The following is a 17,083-nucleotide window of genomic DNA, read 5'->3' as shown; positions in this document are numbered from 1 at the left end:
TACGCGATTTAAATCCGGAAAAATAGTTTCATTTCCTATTATTACATAATTTAAACATAAGTATAGGGAATCAACATACGACACGGAATCGTATTAAGCCTGTTAGAAAAAACATTACGTCCTTGTAATTAGAGTGAAAAAGACGTATGTTTGCATCGGTGACTTTATTTGCAGCAGCAGAAGCAAAACGCGCAACGTCTTTTTCGCATTATTGGTTGGACAGGAAGCTTTTTCTGATCGGCTCAAGCAGATTTTATTAGATTACAGTTTTTTTTTTTAAATTATGTAAGTAAGTAAATGGTAAGTAAGTAAATAAATAGAAAACCAGTAAATAATAAGTAAGTAAATTCTTTATTTGCTCTAGAAATTTGCTACAAATTAAGGTGACATAATAGTAATTTATACAGGATAATTTGTAGAGGCTCAAGCCTAAACTTCCCTGTATCACCAGGTCACCAGGGCTCCACCTATATAAGGTCTGATCAACATTTATTAGTCTATGGAAATAATTATATGAAATCGGAAAAAAGAAAAAAATATAAATGTAATAATATTTTGTCAATTTCCCACAAATTACTATCCCAAAAATGACTAAAGTGCGGTCAAAATTCTATTTGATATGAAAAACGATGTATTAATTTTTATTTCGTGTCACTTTTTTGTAGGTTTTGTATTTTTTGATAGGTCTTTCGAGAAATATAGTTGGCACCCGTCGTTTTGACGCTAATTTGTTATTGTTGTTGTATTTGTTGTTGTTGTTGTTGGTGTTGTTGTTGTTGTTGTAGGTCGGCGCTAACTAACCACTTCTTCTGTATTTATTATCCTGTGGTGTGAACCTTTTCCGAGATGCAGATTTCTTCGCGATGTTTTCCTTCCTCGAAAACCTCATGGTAAATTTCAAACTAAATTTCGCACATCAGTCCGAAAAACTCAGAAGCACGAGGCCGGATTCGAACCCATGGCTTCTGTTCGAGAGGCAGTAGGTCAAACCTTGAGGCCACCACGTCTAAATACTTTTAACGTGTTATTAGCGTGTCTTCAGTAGGTAGCGCTAAAATGTTATACAGACTCAGCTTCTTTACGATTTTATTGATTGGCTCAATTCAAAATAGATAAGATAAATATGTATATCGCAAATTACAAGATGATAAATATTGTTGAAATACTCATACGTACCTAAATGAGAAGTCAGATAATTTATTTAATAACGTACACTCGGCTGCATATAAGCGACACATTGACAGATCTTGTTCCGTAGCGAGACGATATTCGAACAAAAGTGTACAGCTTGATGTGTTGTTTATTGTATTTAATAAATAATAAAAATAACATCGAACTCAATCTATGCGTTAGGCTCAATTTACATTGTGGCCGGAACGGAAGCATCAATTTCGCCTAGCTGCGCGAGTTTTCTCGCGACTGCGCCTTGGAGCTGAAGTATTTATTCGACGTTTGACGTCACACTGCGCTTGCCTTTCCGCCACTTCCCGCGTACTCACCAGGCGTCGCCGACGGCAGCTGCGGAATCCTCGCGAATGCGCGAGCATTCTCGAGCATACGCGAGAATTCCGCGGAAGGCGCGCGACGTGATTTTTGGCACGTATCTAGTTTGTACAATTGTGCAATTGACCATAAAGTTCATTACGCTATGTATATTAATCGTATCGTTACAAAAATTCGCTTCCATTCCGTTCCGCCGCAATATAAATTGAGCCTTATGATTATGAGTACCAGAACAATGGAATTCACTACAACCTAGATAGACACCCAGACTGTTATTTTATTTAGGGACTTTGATCATTATTTAATATGTCTCGCCTCGTCCAACGCTGGACCACCGAAATTGTCAAAGAAAAATGTTCAGTTTCAAAAAGGTCAACGGGAAGTTTATTTCTAGTTTAATCGAAGAATCCTCGATACACCTATGCAATTTACTATTGTATTTGTTATAATAATTTACTAGCATAAACAATCGGGATTACCTAATTTTGATACTATCCAGTCACAGTGTATTTATACAATTGCTATTCGGTCTACATTTCTGTGCGCAATTTATAAAAGTAAATATTTACTGACGATAATTTATAACTTTTTTATAAAAAAAAAACGACCTCAGAAGTTCGTAGATCTATTTTCCAAGTTTTATTGAAATCAGTTACTGGAAGGTGCGCGAACACGGATTCATTCATGCCCTAGTTTGGCACCCTTAGGGTCGTATTCTAGAACTCTATTCAATGCTCAAGTCAGGATTGCACTGGCAACACAAGCACTGGAAATACGACCCTAATGGCAGGGACTTGAGTATGATTTCGAGTGCTTTAAACCATACTCAAATCATGAATTGAGCATTGAGTAGAGTTCTGGAATACGGCCCTTAGAGGTGGAATATTTACGTCAAATTTAAATGGGACGACAACAGACGTACTCTTTTTCAACAAAACAAGATTCATCAGAATCGGTTAGCAAATCCCGGAGTAAACGCGTATCATATACAAACACAAAAACAGTCGAATTGAGAACCTCCTCCTTAAAAAGAAGGAATCCTACAAACAACTTGGCGGCAGAAATAGGTATGATGGCAGTACTTCCCTGGATGAACTCCATCACAAGGAGTTCTTAGGTTTTATTTTGCCTTTCGACCATTGACTTACAAATAAATGGACGACGGGTCTAATACAAAAACCACGAAAAAAATGTCCCAAGTCAACCTATTTAAACGTAGTGACATGTAAAGGAATATGAAAAAGCTAAAACGTTGAATTTAAATTGTAATGTCATCGCAGTACTGTCTAATTTTGCTTGCTTCGCTGTCAGTCGAACAAAAGAAGACTAAAGCGTGAATGACGCTCTGTATACGATTTTAACGCCCTATAAGTTCGGACACTTTTTAGCGCGGACCCGACGTCCATATAATTGTAAGTCAATGCTTTCGACCATCAATATGACTAGCATTGCCGGGCGTCCGGATAAAGCCGGTCATATTTGATCATACTTGACATTTTGGACGCATGTCAGGCCAAATTAGACGGGATACCCGGGTCTGGCTTACCTTAAAGAATTGTCAGTGATAACCCTAAACCCTGAACGTTATGAAGATTACAACAGTAACTACTTTCAAATATCTCGATCATTGAAGTCATTATACTCGTATATTACCGATGACCTTATTAAACACAATGCCGACATTGAAAGGTAGGGTAGGGAGCGGTAAGAGGTAATATGTTAATCCGTAGGTTTTCCCGGTGTACAGTAAAAATATTGCTTTTTAAAGCTTACTGTCAAAGATTCTTCGCGGGGAATCTATGATCTATGATTTACTATTTTACTACTGATTTATCCAATTTTATTGTTATTTCATTCGAATTTAAATTTTTTGATAAATGATTAAGAAAGCCTAGTTTTAGATTTAGAATATTGTCGTATTAAAACTACGACTCGAAATCTTTAAAAATGTATAAGGACTAAACGACCATTCTCACATTCGGTGTTCTCATCCTAATTACTGTAGCCATTTCGGTGTTCTCAGTTTAATTACCGTAGCCATTGTTTTTTCTCGCTTATTATATCCAATAACATTGAAATATGAATCACTTTAAGCTAAACTATCAATATGTCTAAATGGAATTAGAATAGACAAAGTAGTTTTCGAGTTATTAAAATACAAATATTTTATGGCTACGGTAATTAGATCTAATTACCGTAGTAATGGACACGGTAATTAGAAAGTCCAAACATTTACAAAAAAAGATGAAAACAAAAATTTTAAAGAACAACTAACGACATATAAAACTTTCATTTTAATTTTCTTCGCTTTTTGTTATGAATTGCACCGATATAAAATATTTTTTTTAGACTTTTAAGGTTTTTTATAGGCAGAAATAATCAAAACTGTAAATTATTACACTGTTCTTGTAACAGCTGTGATTAATCATAAGAAAGAATTGGAGAAATTTTTAATCGTTACCACTTACTAAATATTAAAAAACCTATCGAGTTCTTAGGTTTTCGCGATTGTTACACACAGGAAATGAAACTATTTTTCCGGATTTAAATCCCAGGTCAGTCAACCGTGACCATGGGACCTGTAAAGGGCCCGAAACGTCGGTTTGTTTGAAAAAACAAATATACGCGATTTAAATCCGGAAAAATGTTTCATTTCCTATTAAAAAACCTACTTTAAATTTATTTCAAAAAATCTTAAATGGCTCTTGTATCAGTAGAAATAAACCAAATGTAGCAAAATATACACATAATAATTCAGCTGTGCCAAAAATATTCGGTTTTTATTCAAAATGTTGGAACTTTCTAATTACCGTACTTATGACTACGGTAATTAGATCTAATTACCGTTTCCATAAAATGTTTGTTTCTTAATAACTCGAAAACTACTTTGTCTATTCTAATGCCATTCAGACATATCATGATGAGTTAAGCTTAAAGTTGTTCATATTTCAATGTTATTGGGTACATTAAGCGACAAAAACAACGGCTACGGTAATTAGGCTGAGGACACCGAAATGGCTACGGTAATTAGACTGACAACACCGAATGTGAGAATGGCTGTAAAAATGTTTGCCTTTTTACCTAAATATCCGACTAAACTGGCTGGTCTCTACGGCTATTCGCTTTTAAGACCTGACAACCCTAGATATGACCGTATTTGTAAACAACGTGGTAACGTGTGTACGCGTTTGCGCATATCTGATTACGTGAATTCGTCATAATTCGTTTATTTGTGAAAACACAGGTTGTTTGGAAGTTTCGTAGAGTGGGTAAACCGGTCCCACGGGCCACTGTCGTACCACCTTGTGCAGGTGCTGACCGGGCACGGCTGCTTCGATCACTACCTGCACAAGGTGGCGAGGAGGGAAACGTTCCCGTCGTGCCACGAGTGCGGCGCTGCGGATGACACCGCGCAGCACACCCTAGAGGTGTGTAGCCGGTGGGATGAGCAGCGCCGCACTCTGACGGGGACTATAGGGCAGGACCTCTCGTTGCCGAGCGTTGTTGCCGCCATGCTCGATAGCGAGGAGTCCTGGGATGCGGTGGCCTCCTTTTGCACAGAGGTTATGTCGCAAAAGGAGGCCGCGGAGCGGGTGCGCGAGGACGCGGCGGACGCGCACCCGCTCCAGCGCAGACGTACGGGGAGAAGGCGAAGGCAGTTCGCTGCTCGCCTGATCCCCTAGTGAGACCAGCGGGCTCTGGACAGGGACTCCGGAGCCTGCATTGCACGGCCTCACTCGTCTGGGGGGCGGGTCGGAGGACAACCGACTCGTCCCTCCGTTGGCGGCGTCGTGGTGAATGTACACTGATCCCACGGCGCCGACTCAACCGGCGAGAGGGAAACCCGGGGGGGTTTTAGTGGGGTAGGCCTTCCAGTGTGGAGGGAGAGTCCCCACATAACCCCTGAGTCTCCCTGGGCTCAGGGGTATCCATAAAGATTTACCCCGTCAAAAAAAAAAACTCACTGCTAGGTTTCTTTCAGAAACAAAATTCTTAATTTTCTTAGTTCGGACACATAGCATTGTTTATAATTTAGTGTTTGAATCGTGCTGTGTTATTTCTTCCTAAGTTACTTCTTTTTTGGTCTTATAATTGGTTTTGAAATATATCAATACATAAAATATTGTAGTAACTGTTGGTGTGCATAATAAATAAATAAATAATTTATAAGTACACCACAATTTCCGTGTACTGGGAAAAACCACCATGGTATACTTGTAAGTATATATGATGGGCTAGCGACGGCGCTACGCATACATTAATGGAGACCTTAATCACAAAGGCTCAATTTATATTGCGACGGAACGGAAGCGTCAATTTCGTCTCGCTGCGCGATCAGGCGTGCGCTTTCTCGGGACTCCGCCTTGAGGTTGTAGTATTTCGTCGATATTTGACGTCACACTGTACCTGCGTTCGCGCCACTTCCCGCGGATTCCCCAGGCGTCACCGACGGCAGGTGCGAAATTCTCGCGAATGCGCGAACATTCTCGAGAATTCCGCGGAAGACGCGCGGCGTAATTTTTGGCTCGTATTTAGTTTGTACGTTACACAAATGACCATAAAGTTGACGCTATATACAATGTCGTTACAATAATTCGCCGTTCCGCCGCAATATAACTTGAGCCTAAAACTTAAAGTAGCAGTAGAGTAGTAGTAGCTGTAGAGCTCCTTGTGAAAGAGCTCATCCAGGGTAGTACTGCCATCTTACCTATATCTGCCGCCAAGCAGTATTGTCAGCAATGTTCCGGTTTTAAACCTGGTGTAATTACAGGCACATGGGACTTGTCATCTTATGTATCTTATATTTCATATTTGCGATTTAAAGCTCTAAGTGACACTGCAACTGTTATGGGTAGGCGTGTAACTTACCATCAGGCGCACGACTTATTCATCCCGTTACTTAATATTACAAAAAAAATGTAGACCTTTGCTCACTGGAACGTACCTAAACTACAGACCTAAGTTACCAGATGCCAACACAACCAGACAGCTCAACGTAACGTACACACAATAAACCAAATAAAACAAAGTTTTACTATTTTGCTTGCGTGACCAACGACAGCGCGTGTTACTAACAATTTCACAAGTTTTCAAATAACCCGTTATGTACATTACATACCTAGTTCCTCTTTGATTGATCTATTTACAAGTTATGAAAGTTATTTGCGTTTTACAAACAAGGCTTAACTTATTTAATCTGTTTGGCAGATATTGGAGCAGAAAATCTGATTTACGCTAGGAAATGCTTTCGCGTTCCTGTCAACTCCTTCATTGCCTATTTAATTATAAATAGACAGCCAACTGTACATTTTTTTAGCTTAGCAACAATTTTATTTAAGCAATGCCAATAAAGGACGACTTGAAGGTGCTTGAAGCAAAACGTGACATAGTGAGTTTATTATCAACCAAATTTACAATATTACTAACGATAAGGACAATGTAAATTCGAAGTTCAATAAAACATAGGAAATGGAAGCTATTTTTTCGGATGTAAATCGCGTATATTTGTTTTTTCAAACAAACCAGCGTTTCGGGCCCTTCCCATGGTCACGCATGTCCATAGCGAAAAATAGAGTGATTTGCATTAATATTAGATATAACTTTACCATCTCAATCAGCCGTGACTATGGGACCTGTAAAAGGCCCGAAACATTGGTTTGTTTGAAAAAACAAACTATGTTTCTGGACCTTTATCCAACTCATCCTATAGAACCCGAATGAACATGACCACAGAGATCGAAATAAAGTTACAAGTTAAAAAGGTATGCGTAGTCGAGTCATCCACCACTATCGAGTGTATTATATACTCGATGTCCACCACCTTCGCTTATTCCAACGCCTTTTATTAATGTTTTTTACGGATTAATGAGTAACTTTATTAGGCTGTAGAGTGTAATTCTGCAGCGGCAAATTGTCTATATTTAAAGGTTGCCTGGAAGAAATTGCCACTTAGTAGTGGGGCCGCCTGTTGTACATTGGCTTACTCTGTGATGCTTAGATTACAGTTCTGTGTTGTGGTTATAAATTTGAATGTGCAATAAATAATATTTAATTCATTCATTCCCTCATTCAACTGTATCAAGCGAGAATGTAGAGACTCGGTTTTGTCTACGGATTTATATATTTCATAAACTGGATCGCGCACTTCGATATACAAAAATTACAAATTTACACCTTATTGGGTTATGTTAAGTTGCCAACCCTAAATAAAATCATCTTAATAAAATTAGCTTAAAGGTTTTACTGCAGTAATACAAAAAATATTATGTCAACAATAAAACCTTCTATTATGAAGTAGCTTATCAAATAAATATACTAATTTGTATTATGAAATAATATTAGTAGTTTTGGTCATCTATAAGTGGCCACATTTTCTGTAAAAATTAAAAAGTTACAAACAATATGGCTGGCTGAAACATGAAAGAACACCCTATCAGAAAGAGACGCGTTACTACCTTGAAGCCCCTCACTCGGCTCGTTTTATTAACTTAGTGCGCAGTCCAGTTTAATATACAAGTCCGTGGTTTTGTCTCATTCCTGGGAGTTTACTCCGGTCTCCGTCCGACATTCGTCCGGAACAATTACTGCGAAACAGGTGACACGACTAAATTAAAAGACGAATGTTGCGAACTTGATCATTGATCATTGATTCATCTCTTGATTTGGTCGTGTATTACTGCTGTTTTGGAGAGCAAAAATGACAACCGCACCAAAAATATTACCCGTGGTGGTGTTTCATATCATCGGCAAGTCTTATTTTAATAAATTTCCAATTTTCAATTTTCTGTTTATCGAAATATTTTTAAGTTACACGAAACGAAAGTAAAGCTTATATATACCCCTGCAATATGGTTGCTTCTTTTTTGGAGAACTAAATTAATACCTCTAATTCGTCGTCGTTCAGCAATTAACCGCTAGATGGTACTACATTGATTGAAAATTCAATATGTCACAACGTCGTAACTGGCAGTAATAGGTATTGATGGTACTGAACTTTCAACAATATGCCAACAGGGTAAAGTTTAAATTATATTAACAATCCAGAATGTGCTATTTCTCTTTAAATTTGAAACTACGACCAATCAACATCAAGATTTTTGTAATGTTTCAAATTAAGAATGTATGAGTTTTAGCGACATCGGTTTTCTTAGTAATCAAGGCTTACGGCACTTCCATTGTTTTTTTCTTCCGTGATAAAATAAAACATCTAACAAATACGATTTCGCCTATAGAAAGCTCACCTATAGTAAAGACTTACATCATCGATAATAATTTCCTCGTGCGTGAATAATTAACTACGTATTTTATAAACAAAACAAATTCCTTCCGCTTCACGATAACTATTTAATACGTAACATCTCAAATGAAGTAAGTACAAACTAAAATTAAAACGAATTTTAAACTTTACGGGGTTTAAAAACCGCGCAAAACTGGGTATTAATTAACCAGCAAGAAGTCACAAGATCATTTCATTACGTTTCTGCAATTGCCAGTTTTCCGATTATCGCTCTTATCAATTTCTATCTTTGTCTAATAACCTGTATTGTAGTAAGTCAATAAAAACACACTTAAAATTTAAATTCAAATGTACCTTACCTTACCGTAATTACAGTCCAAAGTAAATATTAATGAATGTACTCATTACTGCGTATAATTGTGATAGTTTATACGCCAGCTCTTTGTTAAATTCCCGGCAGTACCAATTTTGAAAATGAAATTTTTAAACTGTTTCTTGTCTGGGTGTTCTGGGTAGTGCCCCTGTATTACTTTTGTTGCTTTGATATTCGTAATGCTGGGAATTTCCGTGCATTATGAGTACGAAAGCCATTTTAATGAAAATATACAGGGTTATTTTTAAAGTATTAACAACCTCGCAAGACTATACTAGTATTACTAACATCATAAACAACAATTTTAGTTCCATCACCTTTTACAAAATGTAATAAATTGAGTGAAAATAAATTTTAAGTTTTTGTTGTACTATCTGACACTTCTTAAATCTGTGTTTGGGAGTATGGTAAGTTCAAACGTGCAAGCGTCCTCCGCGACGACTCCCAACCTCGTCCTGTACAGAGTTATTACCGTTTAGAGCGATCTATTTCAATATGTTTATTTTTGTATGAAGATAAAATCTGATTAATTATTAAAATCGTGGAACAAAAGTTGTTATTTATGATGTTAGTATTATAGTCCGCGAGGTTGTTAGTATTTTAAAAATAACCCTGTATAGTCCCACTGCTGGGCAGAAGCCTCTCACAATGGCATATAGGCTGTAGTTCTCATGCGGGCCCAATGTGGATTGACACAAAAGCTAAAAAGCGAAAGAGAACATATTGCTTTTAGCAGCCGTCATCTCACGTTTCCATTTTATTTTTATGATATCAAGTGACGGGACGAACGAGTCGTGCACCTGGTGGTAAGTGACGTCCATACCAGTTGCAGTGCCCCATAAAGCTTTAAATCGCTAAGATCTGATGGGCAGTGCCACTGCGCCCTTTACTCCCAGTCATCGTAAACTTCATCAACTCATTTACATTTCAAAACCGGAATACTGCTTACTGCTTGGCGACAGAAATAGGTAAGGTGGCAGTATTTCCCTGGACGAACTCTATTACAACGAACTCTACTGCTACTTACTGAAGGTTTTTATAATTATTAACATTAGTAATCAACTGCTTTCGACATATCTTTATTTAATTTTTAATCAGGTTTTTGACATAATAATATTACATCGAGTATATAACTAGAAATAGAGACGAAATAAGGGCCATCTATCCCTGTCAACTCATCAGACAAATGGGCCTTATATCATTTTTAAATATCAACTCTCATTTGCGCTGAAATCACAAATTAAAAAGCTAAAATAATACAGCGCCAACAACTGACCTGTGTACGTGTCCGTATATTCCAAAAATATTCTGTATTTATTGTAATAAAGATAATATCTCTAACTATGGGGGCTGTTCCATTCGGTGTTGCGGGAAAAACAGCAAAACATCTAATTACAAAGCAAACGGAATCACATTTCATCGGTAATTAAATATGTAATTTTTCAATATTCGTCCATTATAGCAAGGCTCAAGTTAAACTGGACGATTTGAAGTGAAACAATTGACGACACCCGACAATCGTTTCGAATTTGGGCTGGCCAGTCGGAGCGCAGTTGTCACCGTAATGATTTGGCAGAATAGTATTCAAACAAATTAAATGATATTTCGTCTCTATTCCTGGTTATACACTCGATGTAATATTATAATTTATGGATTGTTTATTTCTTGTTTCGGTGTTTTATTTTTCTTCAAATATATTGTTTTATTCAATTTTAACGAATTAATTATAACTTAAATCGTATCAGTTTTAACCTTCGATGCCTTACGTTTACCTAACGGTAGTTCCGACAAGTAAGTGACATTAGATACACCAAAAACAGAACGCGTTTGAACGTTTATTGCATGCATAATAGATTAAAGGATGTTATTGAATGTTGGTGGCAAGATAGTATATGTTCTGTATACTCGCGCATAGGGTATTTTTTTGCGAATCCAAACAAAAGTCAAGATAAATAAAAAAAGAAAAACTACTTACAATTCTGTGTAATTCGTTGGTATTGTCTTTGTACGGCGTCGCCTGCCACTTCTTAGCCAAATTCCGTGCTCCGTACACGGAATCCGAGTCGCTCCATTCCCTGAAGGCTTCTTCGCCGTCGAAGAACACAAACATGAGGCTAAGGTTCCGGTTTTTGCAGTTATTCAAATGTTTTGCCATCACTTTAGCTAAGTTTATCATCATGGCACAAGGCACTGCTGAGTCCGTTGCACCTGGCACAAAAATAGTTTACGTATAAAGGCCACGAATGCTTAGTAAAACTAAAGGTTAACAAATTACTTTAGACCTTGACGTAGCGGAGTTGGTGTCATTTTCCATTAATAAGGCCATCGTTTATAGCTTAGCGACGCTGATTAAGATTCTATACTACCCATTAGCATGCTAATTTTGTACGTGGTATAATTGAGGAGTAACAGAACAAAAAACTTATCGCATTTTGACTTGTTTTTTAATGCGAAACAGTAGTTTTTGTACGTTTCTAGGAATATTTTATGCACCCGGACACTAATAGCAAAATCCGTGTTAAAAATATGTTTTAAATGCACGGATTTGAACACAATTCAATTAGACTACACGAAATTAGAATCAAAATTTATCAGATTTATCAGTTTCTGTTCCGAAGCTCCTCAATTAATATAACCAATGCTTGAAAGTCAATTTATCTCATCTCGAATTCAAATATTTCCCATAATAATACGGTTTATTTTGCTTGAGTGGTGTAGCGGGGACACTGGCTTTATTTTAGAATTTATTTTTTTACATTTGAAAAATCTATAGTATACGTGTTCGAGTTAGTTTAGTTGATATTTCAAAACCGTTGGTATATGTAAAGTACTTATTGAATACACCTGTTTTCTTGTAAAATATAGAGGTGAAAAATTAGGAATCGTGTTTTCAAACCGTATAGTAGGTAGTCGGTATATATCCTCAATTTCACTACTTATTACATTTTTTCTAAAGCAATTGATTCCACACTTTCACCGTTATTGCGAATCAACCAAAGCCATTTGAGGAGAAAATTAAACTACGGTTAAAAAAAAGGTAAAAGGGAGAACTTGGCGGTAGAGTTCTGAGGAATTCTTAGTGCGGTAGGGTGAAGAATGAGTAATCTTTCAACATAAGAAGAAAATAGCTTAAAATGGGATAATAACTTTCCGAAATCATGAAAAGTAAGAGCGTTTTCAAGAACCACGTATTAAAGACGATACAATTTTGAACAGCGGCCTTATAATCCCTCCTTGTAGGACTCCTATAATATTTTAGCCTTAGAATAATAACGCATAGAAACCTAGCCCGCACACGCTAAGTGAGGCAAATTGAAGCGCGCCAAAAGGGCCTACACGAGCGGGCGGGCCTTCAGTGCTCAAGGTCAACTTGCACCGCTAACAGATCAAGAATTTTAGCTAAAAATGACGAAATGTGCTGTAAATGAGTAAAAATACGTGAGACAAACATAAAATAGATACTAACATCACATTCCATAAGGAAGTAACGCGTTTCAACTTGTATTTGTATATAAATATTCACTAAAACCGAAAATTAACCTACTAAAACTAGCCTACATGAATTTGATTTTTGCCTCACTTGTGACAGTTCGTTTGATATGAAACTATCATTCTATGCGTTATTATTCTAAAACTTTAGCTACAAAAATAAACACTCACCAACAAAAGCGTGTTCCCTGTAGTATTTACTATCGTAATGACAAGCCAGCATCAAATATCTATCAGCTTGCGGATTCAACTTTGCCACAATATTCCTAAAGTTGAGGTTCCCAATGGGTGTACTATCTGTGAACGTGTCCTCCGACGTATCCCAACCGAGCTTTTTCATCTCGGTGATAATGAAGTCGCCGACTCTCTTGTGGTTCGCTGTTCCAACTACTCTAGGTACTAGAATTTTATCCAGCACAGCTCTAAAGTATTTTTGGTCAGCAAGGTCGGATAGCTCTGCTATTTGTTGGTCCGTCAATTCTTGCGCTTGATGTAGGCTCTGCAAATATAGAATAATGTTCTCCTTATGGTAACTAAAGTATTCGACGTTTTTGGCGAAAACGAGTCATAAACGTCTCTCAAACGAGGCTATAGTCCATAGTCTTCCACGTACCGGTGTCATAATGACGTTTTTCTTCACCGAAAAGTTCAGGGTAAATTTCAAATAAAATTTCGCACATAAACTCAAGACGTTCGAGCCCGGATTCGAGCCCACGGCCTCTGTTCGAGAAGCGAGAGGGCAAACCATTGTGCTACCACACCTTGCAATCCCTTTTATCGCTTTTAATATCTTATTAAATTTCAGTTTTCAACGTAATTGCCATTTTTAGGTGATAATAAAACTTTAGATATGCCAATATCTCGAAAGTGATTAAATGCGTACGCTGCGTTTGTAATGACAAGGAGGACTGGGTAACTGGCTTGCAGATTCCGTTTAGGGATTGTGATCCAACTGTTCTTGAATTATTAACATTTTTTGTGAAATTACTCCACTAGTTTTGTTATGATTAAATAATACAAAGATCGAACACAGAAAAATTTTTCTTCTACCCGATGGGACTTGACTCATGACCACGCTGTACTGTAGCGCTGCTCTAACTAACTGAGCTACAGGTCCAGTTATCAAGTAGTCAAAATTCTCCTGTGTTTTTGTTAAAGATCCTTGTACTGAATTTATTCTGCGCCTATGACTTGACCTGTAGCTCGGTACATTACAGAGTCAAACTACCTATTCTTAAATTAATTCATGTCGGAAAACAAAAAAAATTAACAAAAAAATTTGATTTATTTCCTACTTTATTAACAGCCACCGCGTCTTCTTGTGATTTAATAATTTTGTAAACACGTTACATTAGTGATGCCACAAATGTTATCAATATGATTATCGACAACTAATTAGACGCTTTTTAACGCGAAATAAAAACATTCTTAACTAAATAATTACAAAAAATATACGAAAGTCCTGGTGGTAAAACGTGATATTCAAAAATAAATATTATAACAAAATACAACCTTTTATTTTTTCCGAAAGACATTATACTACAATATAAATGGATTGATGTCATGTCCCATAAAGTTGCCTGGACACCAGAGAGACATCACAGCGTTATTTACTTCAACTTAATTCATATTGATAAGTGACGTAGATCCATTGACTTACAATTATATGGACGTCGGGTCCGCGCTAAAAAGTGTCCGCACTTGTAAGGCGCTAAAATCGTATACAGAGCGCCAAACTCCGCTTTAGTCTTCATTTGTTCGACTGACAGCGCGATACTGCGATGACATTACGATTTAAATTTCGAATAGGTTGACTTGGGACATTTTTTTCGTGGTTTTTGTATTAGACCCGTCGTCCATTTATTTGTAAGTCAATGCGTAGATCGAAAGAAAATGACGCAAGGACAGTAAACAACATACAAAATATTATCACGCTAAAATTAAAGTTTATATCATATTTTTTTAATTTTAACATGGCAAGCAGGTATACCTACGCGTTTTTTCACTGTTAAAGCAACTTAGTAATGAGTAGTTAATATCTAATTTGCGCTTTATTCACATAAACTCGATTTATCGATACCATATCCCATCCCTAATTTTGTGGTAAAGGAAGGTCTTAATTTACGTCCAAACAAAAATGTATCTGTTTCATTTTAACAATAGCAAAATCATTATAAGAATTAAGAGCGTCATTAACTTATAATGGCTTATGCTAAATTACTACTTGTAAGCTTTATAGTTATTCTAATGTTGAAACAGTCTTACAAAATTGATAAAACAATATAGTCCAGTCAAAATAATGTCTATGGTTACATAAAATACACCCAGAAAATTCTAGAACAAATAAAGAAAATATTTTGTATAACTTTTATCATTATTACAATTTGCAAGCTACAGATTGAGTAACAAAAACAATGTTCATACATAAAAAGTGATAGCATCTATAGTGAGATTGCAACAGGTTAAGATAAATATCACCAGACATTGTCTACCATTTGTATCCATTGTGTTTTTATAGTTTAAATATTGTTTATAACAACTTCCCCAAAGGTGTTCCTTTAGTGGTACTAAAATAAATGGAAAATTTAACCAGGCCATTAGTTGGTTTTTTGTAAACACCTCTCAAAATCTAGAAAGTCGGAATTAAAAACAAATTATTTTTCACCTGCAATTTCCAGAAAATGGTTAGGGCTTTTTAATACTATGTAAAGTAAAACGGGACACAAACCCACGAAATTGATTTAATGAAACAGATTATATGTAATTTTTTGGCTAATGGGCCAGTGGCCAATGCCATAAAAAAATATTAACACATCAGATGTCAAAGTCATTCTTGTTGCAATTTCAATAACCAATTAGAATTAAGATTTTGAATATTTTAGCTTTTAATGGTTGCTGCCTTTTGGAGTTTTTTTAGTATCGCAGTGTTGCTGAAATTAATTTAACATATGTACCACACTTTTGTTTTAAATAAATAAATAAAAAATGCAGATCACAATATTTTTTTTAATTATTCTGCTAAGCTCTAGCAAAAAAATTAAGGCTGGTTAAATTTTTCTGGGAATAAAGTACCAAGCTCCATACTAATTTGGTACAAGTCCTTTCCTAATTTTAGGTGAAATGATATTGCAGTGCAAAAAAAATTAGTTACTGAAAGAATTGTATTCTGATGAAAGTGTATTTTATTTTGACAATTTTTTTATTTGGAGACCTTATTACTGAAAGAATTGCCAAAAATATGCTTATTAAAAAAGTAATGGCACTAATAATAATGGCAATAAAATACATTTTTCAATCTGGAAGCTAATCCCCTTTACCATGTGTCTGTAGTCTTTGAAGACAATTTTGACTCTTCACTAATTTTGTATGAAAATACTGTATGATACAAAATTCTCCAATTTTTATAAGTTTATCAGCCATTAATATCATTTTGTACCTTTATGGGCTGTATTAAAAAAGCTGATATAATAAATACATTAAGGATTATTGTAGATTTATGTTATCAGTTTATTTGATAATCACAATATAAACGTGTCCTCAAAGTTCTACCTGCTCCTAAGAATATTAATTAGTATTCTTAGACCAACAATAAATCAAGAGATGGTTCTATTTTCAAAATGTATTTAAAAAAGAAATATTTTTTTATAAGTAAAACTCAATAGGCAAGATAGAAAACTTTACCTGTCCTATCAGCTTAGACTTCTGTGATTCGTAATTGATAACCGTGAATTCGAAAGCAGAGTAAGAGGCCACATAACAGTTATGACCTTCGCTCCTGCTTCAAATGAACATTTAATCTTCAAATTTTTAACAGGCCTCATAGCCTGTACTTGAAGCATAAAACATTAAAAAAGTTGAAAGGACACTCACCTTTTCTTGATAAAACGGCCCATCCGTATTTACAAAAGCCAAACAAAGTGTGGCAACGACCACGGCACAAATCGCGATCGTTTTGGCCATTGTCTTTCTCTTGTAAATCACAGGTTGATTAGTTCAAACTGTTCTAAAGTTCACTACATAACATATGTCACGAAACCTCACGTCAGTCAAGTTGAACGGGGATTATGCGTATACAACCTCTACGAACCCCTTTCCAATTCTGTCTGACCAGCAACCACCCTCCCTGCTCACATCTGACAAGTATGAATAGAGCTGTCACTTTGACGTTGACAGTTCCAGGGATATCAACGTTGGCAAATTATTTCCCCAATTCGTATGTTTCACGTCATTGTATCTATTATATCGCTTAAGAAACCAAATAGGTACTGTTGTAACCCAAAATTAGCTAGATATTTATGTGAATACTAGAATATGAGGGATCAGTAATATAGCTTTTTCTGAATATCGTATCAAAACTATATATCGATATTTGAAATCGGATTTAAAAACTATATATTTTCTGAAATTATATTATATTCATGTATACTGCCCGCGTGCGCGCTGCGGTGATACATTGCCATTATTGATATTCGGAATCAGAT

The 17,083-nt window shown here is 36.2% G+C and overlaps 1 protein-coding gene across 1 annotated transcript in view; it reads right to left on the bottom strand.

The window, feature by feature from the left end:
• Positions 1 to 16,661, bottom strand: part of LOC113240038 (glutaminyl-peptide cyclotransferase) — a 46,799-nt gene extending 30,138 nt beyond the window's left edge. Inside the window, exons 1-3 of the mRNA XM_026477243.1 lie at positions 16,473 to 16,661; positions 12,774 to 13,101; positions 11,089 to 11,321 (exon numbers count right to left, since the gene is read on the bottom strand). Coding sequence (XP_026333028.1) covers positions 11,089 to 11,321; positions 12,774 to 13,101; positions 16,473 to 16,562 — 651 coding nt within the window. The 5' untranslated portion in view covers positions 16,563 to 16,661. The remainder of the gene's footprint in view (positions 1 to 11,088; positions 11,322 to 12,773; positions 13,102 to 16,472) is intronic.
• Positions 16,662 to 17,083: the final 422 nt, after the last annotated feature.

The sequence above is a fragment of the Hyposmocoma kahamanoa genome, unplaced genomic scaffold, assembly GCF_003589595.1.
Source record: "Hyposmocoma kahamanoa isolate Upper Pololo Valley unplaced genomic scaffold, ASM358959v1 119, whole genome shotgun sequence".
Classification (NCBI taxonomy): domain Eukaryota; kingdom Metazoa; phylum Arthropoda; class Insecta; order Lepidoptera; family Cosmopterigidae; genus Hyposmocoma; species Hyposmocoma kahamanoa.
Note: the sequence above shows the minus strand (reverse complement) of the source record. Positions and strands in the feature narration are given on the sequence as shown.